Source organism: Solanum stenotomum, chromosome 3 (assembly GCF_019186545.1).
Source record: "Solanum stenotomum isolate F172 chromosome 3, ASM1918654v1, whole genome shotgun sequence".
In the NCBI taxonomy this organism is placed as follows: domain Eukaryota; kingdom Viridiplantae; phylum Streptophyta; class Magnoliopsida; order Solanales; family Solanaceae; genus Solanum; species Solanum stenotomum.
In genome coordinates, this window is record NC_064284.1 from 60,222,976 (window position 1) to 60,246,151 (window position 23,176).

At 33.9% G+C, this 23,176-nt stretch overlaps 1 protein-coding gene across 1 annotated transcript in view; it reads right to left on the reverse strand.

Moving 5' to 3' along the window:
• LOC125859611 (glycine-rich protein DC9.1-like) overlaps positions 1–22,754 on the reverse strand; it is a 74,583-nt gene extending 51,829 nt beyond the window's left edge. Inside the window, exons 1-2 of the mRNA XM_049539394.1 lie at positions 22,652–22,754; positions 22,112–22,522 (exon numbers count right to left, since the gene is read on the reverse strand). Coding sequence (XP_049395351.1) covers positions 22,112–22,522; positions 22,652–22,748 — 508 coding nt within the window. The 5' untranslated portion in view covers positions 22,749–22,754. The remainder of the gene's footprint in view (positions 1–22,111; positions 22,523–22,651) is intronic.
• Positions 22,755–23,176: the final 422 nt, after the last annotated feature.

Below are 23,176 nucleotides of genomic sequence, written 5' to 3' on the forward strand. Positions count from 1 at the left end.
AACATAAGAAGATATATCCTCATCTTTTAAGCTTCAGAAATATAAGTGTTATTGAATGTGTAAGAGAACTAGAAGGGCATTATAGAACATATATGATGTACATAAAAGAAAAACACGCTAAGAAATCCTTCATAAATCAAATGTAAAACTTAACCAAAAACACCACAAAACCAGTAGATTGAAAGATGAAGCCTTCTTGCCTTTAATGAACAACAAAAAGACTACACTGAACAACTATAATAAAAGGTACATCCCACTAGTAAGGAACATGGGATAGCACAACTTGTTCTGTGCTCACTAGACATATGGTTGTCACTGTGTTTCTGCACTTCAATAGCCAACAAAAACAGACCAGCCTTTTAGCACTTCTTCCTTCATTTTTTCCCAATCAGCAATCAAAACCTACCATGTGTTCTCCATTTCTCATATGCTTACCCACCAAGGGCTTTACAAAACTAGTTAAATCAAAATGTGGAGAAGTTGAAAAACTCACAGAACATTCACCACAAAAGGGAAGGATAAAAAATACCTTTCTCCATGTATCACTGATACAACAGTTCTGAATTCTCTATGTATTAGTGATACAAGAGTTTCTGAAGTTCGTTTTGTATCACTAATACAACAATTCGCTTTGTATCTGTTGTTGTATCAATGATATAGAGAAAATTTTAAAAACCGTTGTGTCACTAATACAGTGTGAAATTTGGAAACTATTGTATTACTAAGACAACAAAATTTCAAAAAATATTGTATTACTAATACAAAGCGACTTTCATAAGCTGTTGATCGACTATCTATTATAGGATCATAGGAATGTTTGCTTGAATGTTTAAACATGATATTAGATGTTTGATACTTCTTTGATTGGGTGTGCACAAGAATGAGATTTTAAAATTTTGGACTTAGTTTTAAAAAACTCTAAAAGCTCTAAAGCTCTAAATTCACTCACAAAACTTTAACTTTTAATCATTTGAATTCTATTTATTTACTTTCTTTCTTAATTATGTCTATCCTATTAATTTTACTTATTTTTCCTTGGTAGTATCATCAACATTCAAAAACATTTGTGGAGGATTCAAGGTTTGATTTGGCATAACACAAGTGCCATGACTAGGTAAGAAACTTTTATCATCTCATAACACATGATTCTGATAACTTTCTCTTGACTTTTAAAACTTATTTGTGAAGTATTTAATGATTTAGTGATTGTTACCGAAAGATTAAATATTGATATCTCCTTCTAGGAATTCAAATATCCCATCCAAGGATTGGATGAATTTAGTAAGGTATAGCAAAGAGTATATTAATGGTGTTGAATCATTTCTAGATTTTGCTTACTCTTATGGCGATCCTCAAGGAGAGGAAATTTAGTGTCCATGTGCAAAATGTTGTAATATTCGTTGGACTCGAAGGAATGTAGTGTATGATCATCTAATATGCTATGGATTTGTTAAAGGCTATACTAGATGGATCAATCACGAGGAATGGGATATCAAGTTGAATGTTGATGATGATATGGATTACTCGTGTGATGATATTGATGGGTTGTTGAATGATCAATTTAGAGATGTTGCACAGGCGGAAGGAGTTTATGATGGTCCAAATGAAGATGCCAAGAAATTCCATAACTTAGTTGAAGAGGCAAGCCAAGAATTATATCCTGGTTGTACAGGATTCTCTATATTATCATTCACACTTCGTTTATATTTGTTGAAGTGTATACATGGATGGAGCAATGAATCATTCACTTCTCTTTTAGAGTTATTAAAAGAGGCGATGCCCGAGTTGAACATTCCTCCGTCTAACAATAAAACCAAGTCTATGGTTAAGAATCTTGATCTTGATTATGTGAAAATTGATGCATGTCCCAATGATTGCATGTTGTTCAGGAATGATCATAAGGATGATGAATTTTGTCATACTTGTGGAGCTTCACGATATATTAAATTTTCTGAAGTTGATAGTGAGCTTGAGCCTTTAAAAAAATAACATCGAGTTTCAGCAAAGACTTTGAGACACTTTCCATTAATTCCTAGACTCAAAAGGCTATTTATGTGCTCAAAGACGGTAGATTCTTTGAGGTGGCATGACTAGGAGTGTTCTAAAGATGGAAAGTTAAGGCATCCCGCTGATGGTCTAGCATGGAAAGATTTTGATAAGTTGCATTCAGATTTCGCACTAGATTGTCGCAATGTGAGACTTGGCTTGTCAAGTGATGGATTCAATCCATTTCGAACCATGAGTATATCACATAGCATATGGCTAGTTATGTTGATGGTGTATAATCTGCCACCTTGGATGTGCATGAAATCTGAATATTCTATACTTCCTTTACTTATACCTGGGCTGCGATCACCTAGAAATGATATTGATATTTACTTACAACCATTGATAGATGAGTTAAAATTGTTATGGGATTATGTGGTTGAAACATATGATGCTTCAAGAAATCAAACTTTTTAAATGCGGGTAGCTCTTATATGGACAATCAATGACTTTCATGCATATGCTATGTTATCTGGTTGGAGTACAAAAGGAAAGTTTGCTTGCCCTTGTTGTAACTATGGCAATTCTCGCTGTCTTAAACATAGTCGGAAAATGTGTTATATGGATCATCGTGTTTTTCTACCCATGGATCATCCATGGAGATCTAACAAAAGATCTTTCAACGGAAAAACTGAATTCAGGCCTCCTACACCTTTCGTTAAGGGAACTAATGTGCTTAATAACTTACATGATTTTGAAAATGTGTTTGGAAAGAAGAGAAAGATATCAAATGAAGGCCCATGGAAAAAAAGGTCAATTTTTTTGAATTACCTTATTGGCAGCACAATTTGTTACGCCACAACCTTGATGTAATGCACATAGAGAAGTACATAGTTAATAGCATACTTGGAACTCTTTTGGATATTTCTGGCAAAACAAATGATCATACAAAAGCCCGGTATGATTTGAAAGATATGGGAATCAGGAAGAACCTTCATCCAAAAGATACAGAAGATAGTAAGAGAACAGAGTTTTCAAAGGCGTGCTTCTCAATGACAAATGGAGAGAAATCAATTTTTTGTGGAGTTTTAAAGACAGCCAAGCTAGCTGATGGTAGTGCCTCCAAAATAACTAGGTGTGTGCACTTGAATGAAAGAAAAGTGTCTAATTATAAAACCCATGATGCTCATTTCATGTTACATTACTTGCTTCCAATACCAATTAAAAGCATTCTTCCTGATCATGTGGCTATTCCTTTGATTCGTCTTAGTTCCTTCTTCCGTCGTTTGTGTCAAAAAATAATCACATTGGAGGAACTGGATTGCTTAGAAGTAGAGATCATAGAAACAATAAATCAGTTGGAGCAAATTTTTCCTCCTTCATTTTTTGATATAATGATTCATTTTCCTATCCATTTGGCGAATGAAGTGAGATTAGGAGGTCCAGTTCAAAATCGATGAATGTGTTCCACTGAAAGAGAAATGGGTACATTCAAATCATACATCCGCAATAGACACTATCCGGAAGGTTGCATAGCAGAGACACAAGTGGGAATAGATTGTATGAATTTATTCTCTAAATATCTGCATGGGGCTGTGCATACCATATTTAACAGAAGAGCCCGAAATAATGATGAATGTGACCCAAGTGATGCAAAAACTATGAGTTTGTTTCCAAACAAAGGAGTTCCTTTAATATCAAAGAAAACCGATCCATTCATTTTAGATAACATGTCACTAAGTCAGGCACATGCATACTTATTGCGAAATTGTGACGAGGTTCAAGAATATATTAAGTACCTTAATTTGAATATAGTATTCTTTTTGTATAATTAATATTTAACTTATTTTATTTATTATTTTAACAAAAAAAAGTACATGTTGTGTAGAGAGCATGAGCAAGAGGTTAATAATCATCCACAAAGATCTAAATGGAACAAGGCCAAGAATTATTGTTAAAACTTCTCTCAATGGTTTGAAACTTGTGCTTTGCAAGAGGATGTGCCTAATTTGATAAAACAATTGTCTAGAGGACCAAATTCCGTTGCAAAAAGATATTTTGGGTATCTCATCAATGGATATAGATTCCATGTTAAGCAGTGTGATGCAAGGCTTAAAACACAAAATAGTGGTGTTACACTAGTTGCCTCAACTACAAGCTTTGCAAGCTCAAAGGATAAAAATCCGATTGCTGCAGATTTGACTTATTATGGCAGAATAGTTGATATTGTTGAATTAGACTATTATGGTCATGTTAAGGTTGTTTTATTTAAGTGCAATTGGTATGAGGTTGAAAATGAAGCTTATGGTCTTACTTATGTCTATTTTAACAAGAGATGCTCTCTGGAAGAGCCTTTTGTGCTTGGATCTCAAGTACACCAATGCTGCTATGTGCAAGATCCATATGATCAAGATAAACATTATGTTAGGAAGACTGTTCCGAGAGACTTGTTTAACATGGGTGATGAAGTTGAATATAATCTCCCACAAAGTTATGAAAACGAGCCATCTAAACATTTGATGGGACCATCTATACCAAAAGATTATGGTGAAGTACTCTTAACAAGGACTGATGTACCAGAAACAATTATTGATGTGCCTTCGGAGGAATTTGTTACTCAACAACTTGAAGTCGAGTATGAAGAAGAATTTGAAGATGAGTTTGCAGATGAGTTTGAAGACGAGTTAGAAAATGAGTCTGAAAATGAGTATGAAGATGAGTTTGAAGATGAGTTTGAAGAAGAGTTTGAAGGTGACGCACCATGAGTTTCATTATTTTTGTGATGACCATATAGTGCTCACTTACTGTTTTTGTAATTTAATTTTCTTTTCGTACAAACACATTAAGATATCTAATATGTGGAATTGAAGATTAGATCGCTACAATGTTTAAGTATTCTGTTGGTTTTTTTCATGCGCCCAATTGTTGTTTGGTTAAGTAATTTATGTTGGCTTCTTATTTGATTATTATTTTATTGAGGAATCACTACTTCTAGCTGAATATTGTTTTATTTGGCTATTTGTTATTTTTATATACTTATTTGTTTCCTTTTATTATCAAGCAGTAGGCATTAGAGGCAGAACAGTAAGCTCTGCAGTTTGAAGTAGCTCCTGGTTTTGTCGTTGTCCCGAGTTCGTCGCTCCGAGAGAGGTACAACTATTTACCTTTAATTTTTCCTTGTTTGTTTCAGACCAAGAGTGTTATGCGTTGTTGTGACTGAAATAGTGAGCTGCTAGTTTGTATCAGTTTCTTAGTTGATATGATTTGATCTATTTTCTTAAAGTTAACCGAGTCTCCTTTTATTCAAGATGGTCTGTAGTTCATTCAGTCGCAATTTTAACTGTGCCTGCTATGTGTTCTGGGTTCTTGAAATGGGGTTATAAAATCTGGTTGTTTACATTTCTCTCCAAGTGTGGCCCAGTTCTCTTTTTAGCATCTTTTAACTTAGTCATTGTATATTTCCGTCTGATTGTTCTCAAATGCTATCTGATGCTATGAGGCTTCAAGTTCTAATGTTCAATTTCATCAAAAATAGTTTGTCTAGGTCCTGATTTTGTTTGAATTTATAGAATCAGTTTAGTTGTGGCTCCATCTTCCCTGCTAGGATATTGTGTCTATACATGTTATAAAATCAGTTTATATACAGTGTTGGAAGTTTTGGAAATTCTGGAAACTCAGTTGCTGCAATCTGCTATTATACAATATTTGAAATTTTGGAAATTCTGGAAACTCAGTTGCTGCAATCTGCTATTATACAATATTTGAAATTTTGGAAATTCTGGAAACTCAGCTGCTGCAATATTATACAGTGTTGGAAATTCTGGAAACTAAGCTGCTGCAATCTGCTATTATCAATTACTCTTATATAGATGTTGCAATCTACTATAATACAGTGTTGAAAATTCTGGAAAGAGTTGAGCTTTTCGGTAACTTCTAAAGAGTTGGAAATTCTGGAAAGAGTTTGTGTGTGAGTTCTGCAGAAAAATACTTCAAGTCTAAGAAAAAACCTTATAGTGAGGCATCTGGGCTGCATATGATGTGATAGATGTGCAAACACATGTAGGTACTGAAATGCAAGCTCAAGGAACCTTCACATATGGCTTGAACACTAATGTACCACCATCTACTAGGAGTCATCAGAATGGATCCAGGAGTACTAATGACTATGCTAAACAGTTGCTATAAATCAGTATATGTAGTAAAGTTCTGGTATCAATGTGTTTTAACCTCTTTTTACTTCATCAATAGAATTCCAAGCAATGTTGCCTATAGTCATCTGTCAACCTTATATCAATATTATATTGCTGCTACTTCTTTCACTTAAAGAACCTTATTATTTTGTAGGTTTACTTACTACAAGGAAAGAAATCAAGAGATTAAAACAAAGCGAGAAAAATGAATCAATCAGTAATACTAAAGAAAAAAGGTTTGAATCCAAACAAAGCTCAATACATGCAGTAATCCGGAGTATGCTCATATTCAATAGTTTTCCAGCTTCCTATTTTGAGATCTTCTTCATTCAACCCCATCCACACATAAGGAGGTCTCTCTTTGGTAAGATCAATTTAGACTTTGACCCTAGCAACACTTCCTCTAGTTTTTTGGATAGAAGCAGTGTCCAAGTACAAAACTTTGCCAATAGGACTCAATAGGGCTGACAAGATGTCCTTGTAATAGCAATACAAAGGTAGCTCCGGTAGAGAAATCCAAATAGGGACTATAGGTGTTTCCTCCTCAGGCCTAAAAGTAGGAGTCCACTTTTGAATTGGTTGGCTTACAGTGAATATTCTCCAATTATGCACTTCGACATCTTTATTGTTATGAATTGGTTTGGCTTACTGTGAATTTAAGCATATTAAATACATGATTTATTTCACTAAATTATAATTTTATTTTGAATGTGCAGGAAAATGCCGATAATTGAATTTAAATTGTGGCCAAAAGTAAACTCGATCTATTGTAGTGAACGATGGAGAGTTTTTGTATTATTTTCATATATGTTTGAATGAATTTGGTTTGGTGGAATTTATTGATAGTAGAGATCTTTGAGCAATCACTTTCTAAGTATTAGTTGTACAAGATATGTTTCTCGAAGTTTATTTGAAATATATAGCTTCGATTTAATTATTAGTTAATTTTGTGCTTTAGGTCATTTGTATATTTAATTATGTGATTATTGAATATATGCAAATAAAAATTATTATTCTTAAAAATAAAAAATTGTGGCTACAAAATTCTACACAACATTGCCACACTTCAAAAGTGTTGTTGTAGGACGTCCAATGTTATCTTGTACATAACAAAAGTTACACTTTATAAGTGTTGCTCTAGATGAGATATAAAAGGAAACACTTTTTTAAGTGTGACCAATAACAAAGCAAAAGCAACGCTTTTAAGTGTAGTATAATAATAAAAAAAAGGTGCCGCTAATGCATCACTACAAAGCATGCCCTTATACCTCTTTGGCTACGCTTTATAAGTGCAGCTGTGATGGCGACATTTAAAAAGTGTTGCCTAATGTCAAAGGTTACGCTTCTTTAGGCCACCCCCCAAAAAATGTTGCTTAAAGTCCAAAAGTGTAGCCTTTTATCAAAGGCCACACTTTTTGCTAGTTTAGGCTACACTTTACCGGGTTGGCCATAGGCCTAAAATAGTGTAGTGATTTATCACTCGAGGGTTGAGATGACTTCATTGAGGCATTGTAAGGGAGGATGTGTAGGTATTCAATTGGTTGGTTTGAGGTTAGAGATGTGAAACCCTTATGGGGTAATGAGATTTAGTAAGAACGGCATGCGAGACAAGTATCCCCAATAATTCAACGATTCAGATACTATTCTATCCTTACTTTAACTAGTCTTCTCCTAGTTAATCACTCAGGGACGAGTGATGGGTAAATTGGTATCTATTGTAACGACCTGATTCCGTCGTTAGGAAAAAGCCAATAAAGAAAGAATTGGGGACAAAAAATTTTTTTGTAGTAACTTGGAATTTCCCAACCTAGTCCAGATTTGGATGAAATCAAAGTCATTAATGTGTAGGGAAATCTGGTAATTAATGAGAGATCTAATTATGATTTGGACCACATGAGTAGATAGCTAAGACGTTAAGGAACCCGTACGACTTTACGAAATTGAATTTGGGCGAATAGAACTCCCAAAAATGATCTTAGCGTGAACACGTAACATTTTGTCTCCGTGTAGGCCACCAGAGCGGGATTGGAGCCGCCAGAGCGGCGACGCTGTAGCGGGATGGGTCCACCGTGGTGGGCCAGACGCGACTTAAAGTCGTTAATAAACCCCTAAACGACCTTAATTGGCACTTTTCGATTTCTAGAGCTAAGGAGACGACCTTAGACGAGTTCTTGAGCGTTTTTCACCATTCTTGAGGCTAAAGACCACGAACAAGCAGGAAGAATCCGAAAAGGGAAGATTCCAGTGCCTTAGGGGATTCAAGCTTGGATTTGAGGTGGGTGATGGTTATGATTCTATGATTGTGTGATGTATGTTTTTTCTTGCTTCATTATGATACATGTATGTATGCGAATGTTGCATTATTGATCAGACTTGTTGTAATTGAGGATAATTGAATAATTGTATTCCATGAATCACCTCTTGTTGTATGATTGTGAGAATATATATTGTGATTGTGGTTTGTAAAATGGGCGGGTGTCACGATCCAACGCACTAACTGGGATCGGTTGGCACGTTTTGACATAAATATCGGATCGACTGCCACAGTCCGGCATAACTAACTGGATCGATTGCCACGTTTCGGCATAAATATGGAATCGATTGCGACATTCCAGTATAACTAACTTTGATCGAATTGTCATGTTTCGGCATAAATATGGGATCGGATTGCCACATTTCGGCATGCTACCTGTTTGGGTTTGGGTTCCATGAGAGGACCATTGAATTAGGTTCCGTGAGAGAAACATTGAATTGTGTTGTGTATCTACTTGTGATGAGTTCTTTCATATCTAATGATGATTGATATTGAAAAACGGTATGTTGCTCTAAATTGATATAACTGTGATATGTTAGAATCATGAAGTTGTTCATTGTTTGTATATGTTGATGATATTGTATATATTTGATATGTGCATGTGATTATATTGTCGTATTGACTAATGTATATTATACTTAGTGGGATAGCCGCGTGATCTTACCAGTACACGGTGGTTGTGTACTAATATTGGACTTTCCCTTTCTTTGTTGAGTACAGGGCATCTTCAGGTGGCTATTGATAGACCTCAACTAGGTGACTATGAGTGTGACTGGATTCAAAGGTGAGCCAGTTCTTTCAGGCTGCCATGGATCTTCCTTGTTTAAGTTCACTCTTTTCGAACTCAGACTTTTGTTTAAGGTGTTGTTTAGTTTAGGGGTTGTACCCCTTATTCTTAGACTTGTCGTTAGTAGAGTTTTGGTGCATTGACTTTCAGGTTCTAGGCTAATTCTTTCGCATTTGTTAGTTATTGTTGAACTTTTGTTAGAGTTTATGGAAACTCTATTTTCTTTCCTTAGTATTTGACTTATATGCCTTAGATTTTAGATTGATTGCTTAATTTAGGTTGTAGTAGTGGTTCTCCCACCGGATTTTTAGTGTGGGTGCCAGTCACAACGGTTTGGGTCGTGACACCTTGTAAAGGGACCTGATCCTTGTGTCAAAGTACACACAAGTGCCAGGCTGTAAAAATTAGTACAATTGGTTGGTGCATAGTCTCCAACTATGGAAGAAACCTCAACCAATGGTATGGCGTCGAAGGNATTTTTAGTGTGGGTGCCAGTCACAACGGTTTGGGTCGTGACACCTTGTAAAGGGACCTGATCCTTGTGTCAAAGTACACACAAGTGCCAGGCTGTAAAAATTAAAACAATTGGTTGGTGCACAGTCTCCAACTGTGGAAGAAACCTCAACCAATGGTATGGCCTCGAAGGTTGTGTCTATTATTCATAAAGGTTATGTTCAATAGACACAACCTTAGTTTTTTTGCATCTTGAAAATTCTCAAGAACACAAGCAAAGACCCATTTCATGAAGTAATCTCCAAAAGTGCAACAAGGACCTGATCAAGGTGCAGGTGTCATAGTTGTCTAAGGAGTTATACTTCAGTGCATATATTGTAATTCTGTTCCTAATCTATAGAGGATTCAGATCTTTTGTTTTGTTTGTAAAAGTCTAAATCAGTTAGAGTCAACTGATTTAGTGGGCAGTGTTGTATCTGCTTAGTCAAATTCTAAATCATCTAGGAGTTAGCTTATTTAGTGGGTAGTGTTGTATTTGCTTAGTTGAAGTCTAAGTTGTCTAGGGTTGACAGCTTAGTAGGCAGTATGGTATCTGCTTAGGCTCAATAAGTAATAGGGTTATTACTTGCTTTGAGATTAAAAGTTAATCTCGTTTTGAGCTATATCTGTGTTTCACTTTTTCTTGAAGAGATTAGTGAAAACAGTTGAACATCCTGTATGACAGGTCGTCGTTTTACTCCCTTGAGCAAGGAGGTTTCCACGTAAACTGCTTGTGTTATCTTCTGTTCATTGTTTACTCTTCATCACTGTTCTTGCTGAGTCAAGGGACTTGCTCCGTTGATTGATAGTGGATGCACATATTTTACCAATTTGTATCAGAGCAAATGCTCTTTAGCTAGTTAACATCAAGAGAGAGATTCATGTAGAAATATGGTTGCTCCACTGAATCTAGAAGAAGGACAATCATCAACAAGACCACCTCGTTTTAATGGTCAATTCTATATCTGGTGGAAAACAAGGATGCACGACTTTTTACTGAATGAAGACAGCGAGCTATGGGACAGTGTGCTAGGTGGACCCTTCATGCCAACAACAGAAGTGAAGGATAGCGAAAATATAAAAGTCGTTCCTAAGACTCGTCAACAGTACAACGAGGCGGACAAAAGAAGATCAAGAAAAGTTATAAAGCTAAGAAGTTGCTAGTGTGTGGTATAGGTGCTGAAGAATACAATCGCATTTCGGCATGTGAGTCGGCTAAAGAAATTTGGGATTGTCTCAAAACAACTTATGATGGCACGGAGCAGGTGAAAGAATCAAAGGTGGACATGCTAACCACCCAATATGATAACTTCATAATAAATGAGGGAGAAACTATTCATGACATGCGTACAAGATTCTCTTCCATAACCAACGAGCTACGATGTTTAGGAGAACCTATCCATCCCAGCAAACAGGTCAGGAAGATTCTTCGAATCCTTCCCAAGTCATGGCAAGAAAAATGGATGCTATTACTGAAGCAAAGGACCTGAAGGTGCTGACGATGGATGATCTGATTGGTAACCTTCAGACTCATGAAATGAATAGAAACCAAGACACTTCAAAGAAGGATGTAAAGAAAGATAAGTCTCTAGCTCTTAAGATCTCATCAGGTGAAATCTCTAGTGAAGAGGAGGTTATGGCTTATATCACCAAGAGATTCCAAAATATCATGAGAAAGCATGGAGGTTTTCGAAAATGAGGGAACCCTCTCCGAGCTGTAAATGCAAGTGACTTATGTCATAAGTATGGAAAGGCTGGACAATTCATGAGAGACTGTCTAATGCTCAAGGCTGAAACCAAAGAGTATCAAAGACTTGTAGGTGAAAGAGATAGAAGAAGGGACCTGGTACCCGAGAAGTAAGCAAGAAAATCTGTAGCTGACGATGTTGTGAAGAAAGTTTTTGCTGTTTGGGGGGATTCATCAAGTGAGTCAGAAAAATCAGAATGTCCCGCAGATGCATCCATGCTAGCTATTAAAGACGATGAGAATATGTTTGATGGCATGTTCACATTCATGGCTAAATCTGATAACGAGGAAGATGAAGAAAAGGTAGCTCTCATTGACCTTAAACAAAACTTGAATGCTTATTCTGTTAGAAGGTTGAGAAATCTAGTTGATGTTCTGATTGACTTTGTTATAGAGTTAACAACTGAGAAGGACTCTATGAACAACATCCTAGACAAGTTTAGTGAAGAAAAAATAGCATTGACTTTTCACATGTCTATTATCGAGGAACAATTGACAGTTCTAGAGACTGAAAATCTAGAACTCAAGGAACAATTGAGCATAATGAATGAGAAATATAGCATAAGAAAGGGGGAGGCTAATAGTTTTTAAATAGAGCAAGAAGCTAGTTTGAACACTGCTGAAACCAGACTTGCTCTAGCCTTGGAGAGGAATGATCAGATGGAAATAGTGATGGTCTTGCATTATATTGAGTATATGAGAAAGTGTGGGGAAAAAATGAGAAGTATTATATTGTGTTTATTTTGAGGTTAGTGTAGTCAATAGTGAAAGAGAGAGTTGAGTCAAAGAAAAATATTTTAAGTCTTCAACTAATTTACTATACAAAAAAAAGAGTAATTGTATATTGAAGAAAGATTTTCTTTTGGTGGAGCTTTGGATTGGACTCTTCAACTAATCTGGAATTGTTTGAGTTGTATGACATTGTTGAGTTGTTATATCATGTAATGACACGAAAGGTCATTTTTGAATTTGTAAAATTACCATTTTACCCCTCCTTATAGTTGCCCCAAGTCATTTTCAATCAGTCGGTGAAGTTGGTTTGGAAATTTTAAACTATTCAATGACTACAGTTATTTAATTGATAGATATTCATTAAATAATTATTTTATTTAATTAGTGGTTAATCAAGTTTATGATTTAATTAATACCATATACCATTTGGCTCATATATTAAAAAAAATTAGTAGGGTTTAATATTCTTAGATCGATCATAACTTTGGAAATTTTTTTTTAAAGAAACTGGTGGCATCAATGACCAAATGAAACAACTCACAGTGAAGGTATGAATTTAAGAAAACAATTCTCAGATTCTTGTATATGTTTAAATGATGGCTGAGTTTATGGGTAGATGATCTTATTATATTATCATACTAGTGTGCTTATTATCGCTTCGCGTGGAATTGAATATATTTTTAAAATAATTAATGTTGTTAATTGACTATTTTTCGATAAGTGTATAAAAAATACAAATCAAGTCACGGTCGTGATGTTGTCTATTCAGAAAATTGCTAGAAAGATGTTTCAAACTTTAATTTCCGCTTAACATTGCCGATAAAAAGAAGAAAAACATAAAAAGTATCTTAAGAAAAAAAATTAAGTTGATTATATAACATTACATCGGAGATTATACTTTGCAAGAGAAAATAAAAGAATTGAAACACATAGTATATAATAAAATGTATATTTATAAGAAGCCATGATGTCGTTAGTAATTTGATGTGTACTTATCTACTCGATTATATAAAAATTATCATAGAATGACAAAATATGAAAGGTATACGAAGAGTTGGATCAATGTTTGCCCCTAACACATGTAGAGGAGTGGAAGAGTTTTATAACATTAATCTAATTATTATTGTAGTCATCACTAAAAAAATTAATATATGATAATAACTATTCAAAAAATAACTCCTTTTTTAATGTGAAAAATTAAGATAGATAATTTTCCTTTAAATAATTACAAGTTAAATACATATTAATCACAAATGCACATTTATTATAGCATAACTATAAAATAATTTTTCATTATATATGTACACATAAATGAGAATTCTTTCTTCATTCTTTTCATTAAATAATTTATTTATTAGTTAAAAGCTTCAAAAATACTAAAAAGATGGTTTATATATTTATATATTTATTTTGTGATTGATTTCTAGTATGATAGACCACATCATATATTTTTAGGAGCAATAATATCTAATAGTTATGAGAAATATATCATAGGTGATATTATACCTTTCATCAATGACAAAAATTTAGAATATTAATTAGAAATTGACAAACGGATACACACATGTAAAGGAGTGACATAGTTTTATAACATTAATCTAATTTTATCATTGTAGTCATCACTAAAAAAAATTAATAGATGTTAACTATTCAAAAGACAACCCCTTCTTTAATGTGAAAAATAAGATAGATAATTTTTTCTTTAAATAATTATAAGTTAAATATATATTAATCACAAATGCACATTTATTATAGCATAACTATAAAAATAACATTATATTATATATCTACAGATAAATGAGAATTTTTATTTCATTCTTTTCATTAAATAATTTATTTATTAGTTAAAAGTTTTAAAAATACAAAAAGATGGTTTACTTATTTATTTTGTGAATGATGTCTAATATGATAGACCATATAATATATTTTTAGGGGCAACAATATCTAATATAACTATGAGAAATGTACCATAGGTAATATTATACGCTGCAACAATGACAAAATAAATTAGAATATTAATTAGAAATTGACAAACAGATACACACAAAAACACAAATAGAAACGTGATACTTTTCATCTTCATTCATTCGCATAGTAACAATGTTAGTAGATATATCAAAATAAAATAAAAAAAAAGAATAGAATAATATTAATTGAAATCAAAACAATACATTAATGAATTTTCAAAATATTTGGAAATCATTCAAACTTTTATACTAATATAACCATCTCTTTTAATGAATCTTCCAAGATAATTAAGCTTTTTTCTTCATTTTGATGAACTTGTACCAAACTAATGTGAACATCTCTATGATGGATCTTTGAAGAATATATCTATGATCTTTATCAAAGTGAAGACCATATCATGACATTATTAAGTACATGAAAGATGAAAGAGATAGAAAGAAAAAGAAAGAATGAAAAAGTGGAAATAAACATTGAACATCTCTAAAGATGATTGTTATTTATAGATTGGGTAAACCATAACAATAGTTAGAAAGAAGTTGAAGAGACATGTTATTTAAGTAGAGAAGATAAATAGATGGAGGTTTTTTTGTAACTTATTAGACATGATTATAATAGTAAATATGATTGAATTTTAAAATTAATAAACAAAATAATTATTGAGAAAATGAAGAAAAAAGCCAAAAGAAGGAGAGAAAAAAAAGGAATGGAGGCAATAGAGAGGTGCCACATCACCTCCTCTATGTTTCTCCTTTATATATATTTCTATTCTTTTATATAGAAGGGAGAATTTTCAAACTTTCAACATGGCTGTTTTTTGCCTTATTTAGAAAAGCTCAAGTGCAATTTGGTCATTGTGTCACGACCCGATTTATCGAGTCATGATGGCACCTACTATAACCCACCAGCAGGTAAGCCAACCCATAACCCGGAACAACAAGTAATGGGTCTGAGGGTAGAAATTAAACAAGAGTAGGCAAATAACCATATAAANTATATCCATCTCTATTTAATTTAAGTGGGCCCCACCAACTTTATCATCTCGGCTGGCCAATACTATTGTGTATTTCTTTATTTCAATTATCATGTCTCACCTTTTTTAGTTGATTACATATTTAAAAAATAAAAATAAAGTGGATATTAAAATAATTAACAATTTAGTATACTTAAAAATAAATTTTATATATATATATATAACTACATAAAAAGTACTATATATCACAATAATTAACAATTATTTGACACTTTAAATTCTATCAATACCATATAAATTAGGATCAAAATAGTAACATATAATATTTAAATATATTTTAAAATAATATAGGTAATACTATAAATTACGATAATTAACAGCTTCAATATTTAAAAGTTATATAAAAAGTTTGATTGACTCTCTAAATTCTATTGGTACAACATAAAATGGATTAGATGATAAACATATATTGTTTGAAACTGACGAATACAATAATTAACAAAAAAAATCGCTCGACTCCAAAAAGTCTATCAATTAATGCCACATAATTGGGACATGGAAAGTAACATATATTATTAAAAAATTAAGTTAACATGTACTATAAAATACAATAATTAACAACTTAATATATTTAAGAGACATATAAAAAATGGTTAATTTTTGAAATCCTACATGTGCCACATAAATCGGAACAAAGAGAATAATAAATCACATAAAATGGATTAGATGATAAACATATATTGTTTGAAACTGATGAATACAATAATTAACAAAAAAAATCGCTCGACTCCAAAAAGTCTATCAATTAATGCCACATAATTGGGACATGGAAGTAATATATATTATTAAAAAAATTTAAGTTAAAATGTACTATAAATACAATAATTAACAACTTAATATATTTAAGAGACATATAAAAAATGGTTAATTTTTTAAATCCTACATGTGCCACATAAATCGGAACAAAGAGAATAATAAATATTATTTTCAAAATTATGTAAAGTACTATAAATCACAATAACTAACAATTTAAAATATTTTTAAAATCATATTAAAATTTCAATAGCTTCTCCAATTTCATAATATCACATAAATTTTCTTAAAAAAATAATATATATATATATATATATATATATATATATATATATTGGGCACCGTACTAGCACGGGGTCCTGTATATAGTATATATAGATGTGTTGGAAAGAATTGAAAAGGGCAAAATCTATGCTTTCTGCAACGTGTGGTCATAATGTATTATGGATGGGTCAAGTTATGGTTAATAATGACCAAATGATTTGACGGTAATTATAGGTCAATACATGGATAATTAATTGTTGAGGAATAATTTATAGGAATATAACTTGTATCAATTTGAGTTCTGAAAAGTTTTGGTTTTCCCGTAAACTAAAATGTTATGTCCATAATTTGGGTTTTTAGTGTTTGTCCATTCCTTCTTATAATTATCACATATAATTCAAGTATTGATATATTGATATATGTAATTAAATATTAGGCATATTGTATTTTGTGAATACCATTAGACTTGTTATATTTGAAGGAATTGAGATTTAACCCTAGACTTAAGATTTAGGAACTTGATTATAGATTTGGGGTAAGTATTTGGGTCTAAGCTAGACACATAGTAATATGGATGCTGTTAGTTTCAAAATCTTATTGTGATTATTTATTTGAATAGATTGCATTGATTTGGAAGCCCAGCATAAGGGGAAGACTCAAGTCTCGAAGTGATTGTTCGATTATTTGAGGCAAGTGAACTTCTCAGCCCTTGTTAAGTGTATAGAATCGTGTATTTCCTTGTGGTATGTGTTGGGGAGTAATGAGACTTGGTGATGTGTTGACTTGTTCATATTGAATGATCCTAATGTGGAAAAGGGGGTGGTAAAAGGCAACTTGATTGTATATTGATGTTTGATGTGTTAGGAATGATATGAAAGGTTTGTTGATTCATTGTTGATGTTGTATCACGATTGTGTCGTTGTGAATTATGCATTGATATGAAAATGGTCATCTCCTCATTATTTGTGAACATGTCATTTGCATTGGTTCTGAGACATGGTTGTGACAAGTGTTATATGAATTGAGGAAGGATAAGAACTTAAAGAGGAAGTACCATTTTGTAACATCCGGTAAGTTGAAATAACTATAGAGAAGCTGGAAATCGAAAATAGTCATTTTTGGAAGGAATTAAAAATCTGGAAATTTGGTTAAGTGTGGGAAATCAGTGAGTTTTGTCCAACTTTGAGCAGCCATAACTCCTAGATCAGGATGAGCTAGGAGTATTTCCAGTTATGTTTGGAAAGCCCTTGGAATGATCTTTCCAACGCCGCCGAGTTTGCTCGATTCCATGTTCGTATGAGCGAGTTATGACCTTTGAACGTTGGGCAGTTGGCAGGGAATCCGTCCGGAAATTTTAAGGGCATTTTGGTCTTTCCCCTAGCCATTTCTTTTGGGTTTATATTGTTGTGTTAGACTGATTTTTGGATCATTTGGTCCCATTTTAAAAGAGTGAAAGCTAGGGCTTGAGAGTGAAGTGGAGAAGAAGAGGAGGAAGAGGAGATCAAGCAAGTTTCCGTCGTGGATATCGTCGGGGGTGATCCCCACTGGGTATGTGAGTTCTTAGTGTTGGGTGATCCTTTCCCCCACACACCAAACTCATTTTCATTATTGAGAAAAGATTGGATATGTTGTTGAAGTTGTTGGGTTGTGTTGTTGATGTTGTTGATTATGTTGTTGAAGATCTTGTTGGTTGTGGGACATGATTTGGTTGTGTGTTTGAGTTGAATCTCTTGTATGTTGAGGGATTTTATGACCCTTAGTGTTTGGGGTTGAGTCCATTGAAGTTAGGGTAGTTTAGAGTTGGGAAAAAGAGGGAGAAAAGTCAAGTTTCTAGGAAAGGGGTGGCGCGTCGCGCCTGCCAGCGCGCCCCAAAAGAGCTTCTAAGATTTCTCCCTTGGGGCGCCGCGCCTAGCAGAGTGCCAGCAGGTCCCCTCTGAGCTTCAAGGGCTGGCTCTCCTCACCTTGCAGAGCGCCAAGGACGCCAAGTTCCCCCATTCTTTACACACGTACTTTCTCATGCATGTTCCTTGGTATTGTACCTATGTTTTATGGTTGTTTCCAACACTTTAAGGTACATTTAGACATCCCGAACTCATCCATAAACATGTGATCATATACCTTGAATCCACAGTTCAATTCAAGGCAAGTTAGGATTGAAGTTAAGGGAAGTTAGAGTCAAGTCAAGCAAAGTTAAGAAGCAAGTCCTCAAAGCTTTTCAAGAGCTGTTATTGAACGTTTTATCTTTGTTTCAAGTTCAAGTCAAGCAAGAGTATAGAGTTCCAAGTTAAGTAAAGAGTCTCGAGTTTCAAGTTAAGTCAAGAGCATAAAGTTGAGTCCTTTTCTCAAAAGCTACTAGGGAACTAAGTATTCCCAAAGAGGTTTGTAAATGTTTTACATTTGAGTAAGAGGGGAACCATGTTTTCCAAAAGAGCCTTTTTGGCTAAGTTTTGAGCAATTATCTCAATTAAAGAAAGATGTGTTTAAAGACACTTATGAGCCAAAGTATTTTTGGGAGTAGTATTGAGCACCGAAATGGGGACACGAGTTCATATTAACTCAACTCTCCATAAGAACCATGCGCCAACATGGGACTTGACGTATCATTCTTTTTAGATGATCACGTAAGATTAGGCTAGTGGATCCACTAAGCAAAAGTAAGATCCTATATCACGGCAAGGTATAGGATGGTCCTTGGGCAATGTGAGGTAAAACGTTGTACCACCACTAGGGCTCATAGTGGTGGTTGTCGGTTAAAGAATCTCCCACTAAAGTTATATTACTTTTATATAAATAAAGTTGAGTCGTTATAGTTTTATCACTAACGAGCTAAGTTGTTTACGCTATTTTGCATGCTTTATATACTACATATGTCTTATTGCTTTATATATTGAGTTCAGTTATTCATGAGTCGAACAGAGCCAAGGTAAGTGTTCTCTTGTACTCTCTTCAAGCTTAAGTTGTGGTTTAATTTTCCATCTCGCATACTTGTACATTTAATATACTGATGCCAGTTGGCCTGCATCTTATGACGATGCAGATACAGGTACCTCGGATCAGCACCCTGCACGTCGTTGATCCAGCTGAGCACTTCAGAGTCAGTGGTGAGCCTCCTTGCTTTCCGGAGGACTCGGTTGTTTTGCATTCTTAAGTTTTGTTTTATTAGGATGTTGTGGGGTCTGTCCCAACATCCATCTCAGTACTTTAGAGGCTTCATAGACAGTCAGTCAATTAGTTTTGAGTCTCTCATCTATGTATATATGTAAATAACCTATTTTGAGATTCGAGTTGCCTTTGTGACCAGATGTTATAAGATAAGTTGTTTTGTAACCTTGCGTTTGCATTGAGTTTTCTGTTGAGTTAGGTTCCGCTGAGTTAAGAAAGCCAGGCCAAGGGTTCGCTTGGGACCAGAAATGGTCTCCGGGTGCCGGTCCCGCCCAGGGTGTAGGCTCGGGGCGTGACACATTTTGAGGGACGTGTCGCGCGCCGCGACAAATATTATATTTGGATGGACGTATCATATGTCGCACACCAAGATGGATTCTATTATTGAGGACGTTTGGCAAGCCACGATAGATTCTATTATTGAGGGACGTGTCACACGCCGCGACAAATGCATGAACAAATATGTCCCCCATAGATCCCGGANGACATGTCGCGCGCCGCGACAAATATTATATTTGGATGGACGTATCATGTGTCGCACACCAAGATGGATTCTATTATTGAAGACGTTTGGCAAGCCACAATAGATTCTATTATTGAGGGACGTGTCACACGCCGCGACAAATGCATGAACAAATATGTCCCCCATAGATCCCGGACTGAGAGATAACGGGTGTGTACCGTTAGGACAGACATGCATCACTACACTTGACATTGCATTTCATTACATTGCACATCTTTATTATTTGTGAACTTACAAATATTTTTCTCTGGAACTTGTGATTGGTGAACTTGATCTTGTGTGTTGCTGATGTGTTTAGAAGTTTGCTTCATGAGTATCGTGTGGTTTGGTACTAACCCCTTGTTTCTACATTTCTGTATGTTACGAGCTCGAATCTTCGTGATACTCTTTCTTCTGTTCTTGTCTAAGGCTTCCAGTGGAGAGTTGTGAGGTATCTGTTTGTCATCATAGCAGACCTTCTTACTCTTATTTATGATTTTGTTATGCTATAGAGACAATATCACTTGATACTTGTGTTTTCCTTTCAAATCTCTCGTAATACATTAGAGGCTCTTTGGATCAACTTTTGGGGATTTAGTTAAGTTGACTTGTTATCCGCATTAGTATTTACTATTAAACTTCTAATTTTATTTTACTTCTGCAATTTATCGTAATGGTTGAGTTTGAGGCTGACTTGTCTTGGTGGGATAAGACGAGTGCAATCACATTCATTTTTGGGTCGTGACATATCCTGGAAGGTAGAAGTCAAGAGTTATACTGTTGGATTGGTGTAGATTATACGACAACGAGCTTTATACATTTTTTGTTCATTTTATTTTCAACTGAAATTTATTGAATTTGTGGTATATACACCAATACAATATTTTTTTTAGGAAACATCAAACAATTTTCTACCATCCACAGACCTCACGTTGGGATTACATTTTTAGTAGGTCGGTTCATTAAATGGTTTAAATGATTATTTTTTAAAAAATATTGATTTAAAAAATAAAATAAAATTATAACGACAAGTTTAAATTAAACATTAATTAAATAGCTTAAATGACTTTGTAAGTAAAATACTCATAGTTGAGTGCCTTTGTAAGTAAAGCACTCATAATTGAGTGACTTTTGAGTTATAATTCAAAGTTGAGTGACTTTCTGAGAAAATAAGTCATAGTTGAGTGACTTTCTGAGAAAAGAATTCATAATTGAGTGACTTTTGAGTTAACATTCAAAGTTGAGTGACTTTTTGAGAGAATAGTGCATAGTTGAGTGACCATCTGAGATATTAACTCTAAAAAACGTACATAATGTAAATATACCAGCACAATATAGTGTGTTATATTATACAACAAAATATTACATGATCAACCATACATATGAAACTCAATGCCATTTTATTCATACGATTTTTTTTAGCAAGGTTTAGAGTAGCAAGACTAATACTATTATAGATCTTGCCACTACTTACAACGGTTTTATAATATTACATGATGATTTGTTGTGAAGCAATTGGCTAATCGATCACTTATTCATGGCCTTCACTTGAAGAGTTGTATCCATCACTAGGGGGTTTATAATTATAATGTGGAGGGTTATATTTGTCACCTGGAGGTTTGTATTCGTCACTAGGATGTTTATATTTGTCACCTGGAGGTTTGTATTCATCACTAGGGGGTTTATATTTGTCATATGAGGGGTAATGTTTGCCACCTGGAGATTTGTCTTCGTTAGTAGGGGGTTTATATTTGTCATGTGGAGGGTTATATTTGTCACCTGGAGATTCGTATTCGTCATTAGGAGGTTTATATTTGTCACGTGGAGGGTTATATTTGTCACCTAGAGCTTTGTATTCGTCACTAGGAGGTTTATATTTGTCATGTGGAGGGTTATATTTGTCACCTGAAGGTTTGTATTTGTCACTAGAAGGTTTATATTTGTCATTTGGAGGTTTGTATTCATCACTAGGAGATTTATATTTGTCATGTGAGGGGTTATATTTGTCACCTAGAGATTTGTATTCATCACTAGGGGGTTTATATTTGTCATGTGGAAGGTTATATTTGTCACCTGGAGGTTTGTATTCATCTCTAGGAGGTTTATATTTGTCATGTGGGGGGCTACATTTGTCACCTGGAGGTTTATATTCATCACTAGGGGATTTATATTTGTCATGTGCACCTGGAGGTTTGTATTCATCACTAGGGGGTTTATAACATAGAGGTTTATACTCATCACTAGGGGATTTATATTTGCCATGTGGGGGATTATATTCGCCACACCGAGGTTTATATTTGTCATATGGGTGGTTGTATTCGCCACTTGGAGGGTTGTATTCACTATGTGGGGGTTTATTTCCACCACTTGGAAGCTTATATCCATTGTTATATTCACCACCAAGAGATTTATATCTATTGTTATAATCGTCATGTGAGGATTTATATCCACTACAAGGGGAATTATATCCACCACGTGGAGGATAACATCCGCCACCAGAAAATTTATATCCATTATTATATTCATCATATTTATCTCCGGGATATCCGTCAATGTCATTATATCCATCATCGTGTACATCATCCGATTTCATTGCTACAAATATTAAATGTGAAATTTATAAATTAGCATATAACATTGAATAAATGTCAAATACTTAGATAAGTAATCCAATATTTCAAATAGATAATTAATAAAAGGAAAAAAGAAAAACAATAAACTTACAGGTCTCAGCCAACTCCCTAGCTACAACCTCATAGCTTATTATTGCAAAAGTAACCAAAAAAATGCCAAGAAACAAAAATGCCTTGGAACCCATCATTTTTTTTTTCTTTTCCAAAACTTAGTTATTTTAATTAAAGGATGAAGAAATTGGTACAACATTGGGTTATATTTATACTAAAAGAATTCAATGTATTAGAAATTCATAAACGGTCACTTATCACTTATCTTGCCCAACCACTACACATCGATTATATTTCCACTATTTCAATTTATTTGTATTATATTTTCAATTTGTTTTAAAAAAGAAGATAGTATAGGACCACAATGTTTATCTGTATTTTGTGATGTACACTAAATAAAATAATTGTTTATAGTTAAAAATAAAATAAGCATATATTATCAAAATATTTTTTTATGCTGGGAGAGTGAATCTCATACAAAAGATGAATTATGTTTAAAAAATATATAATAAAAGCCATAACCATTCCTCTTATAATATATATTATTTTTTTTCTTGGAAAAGGG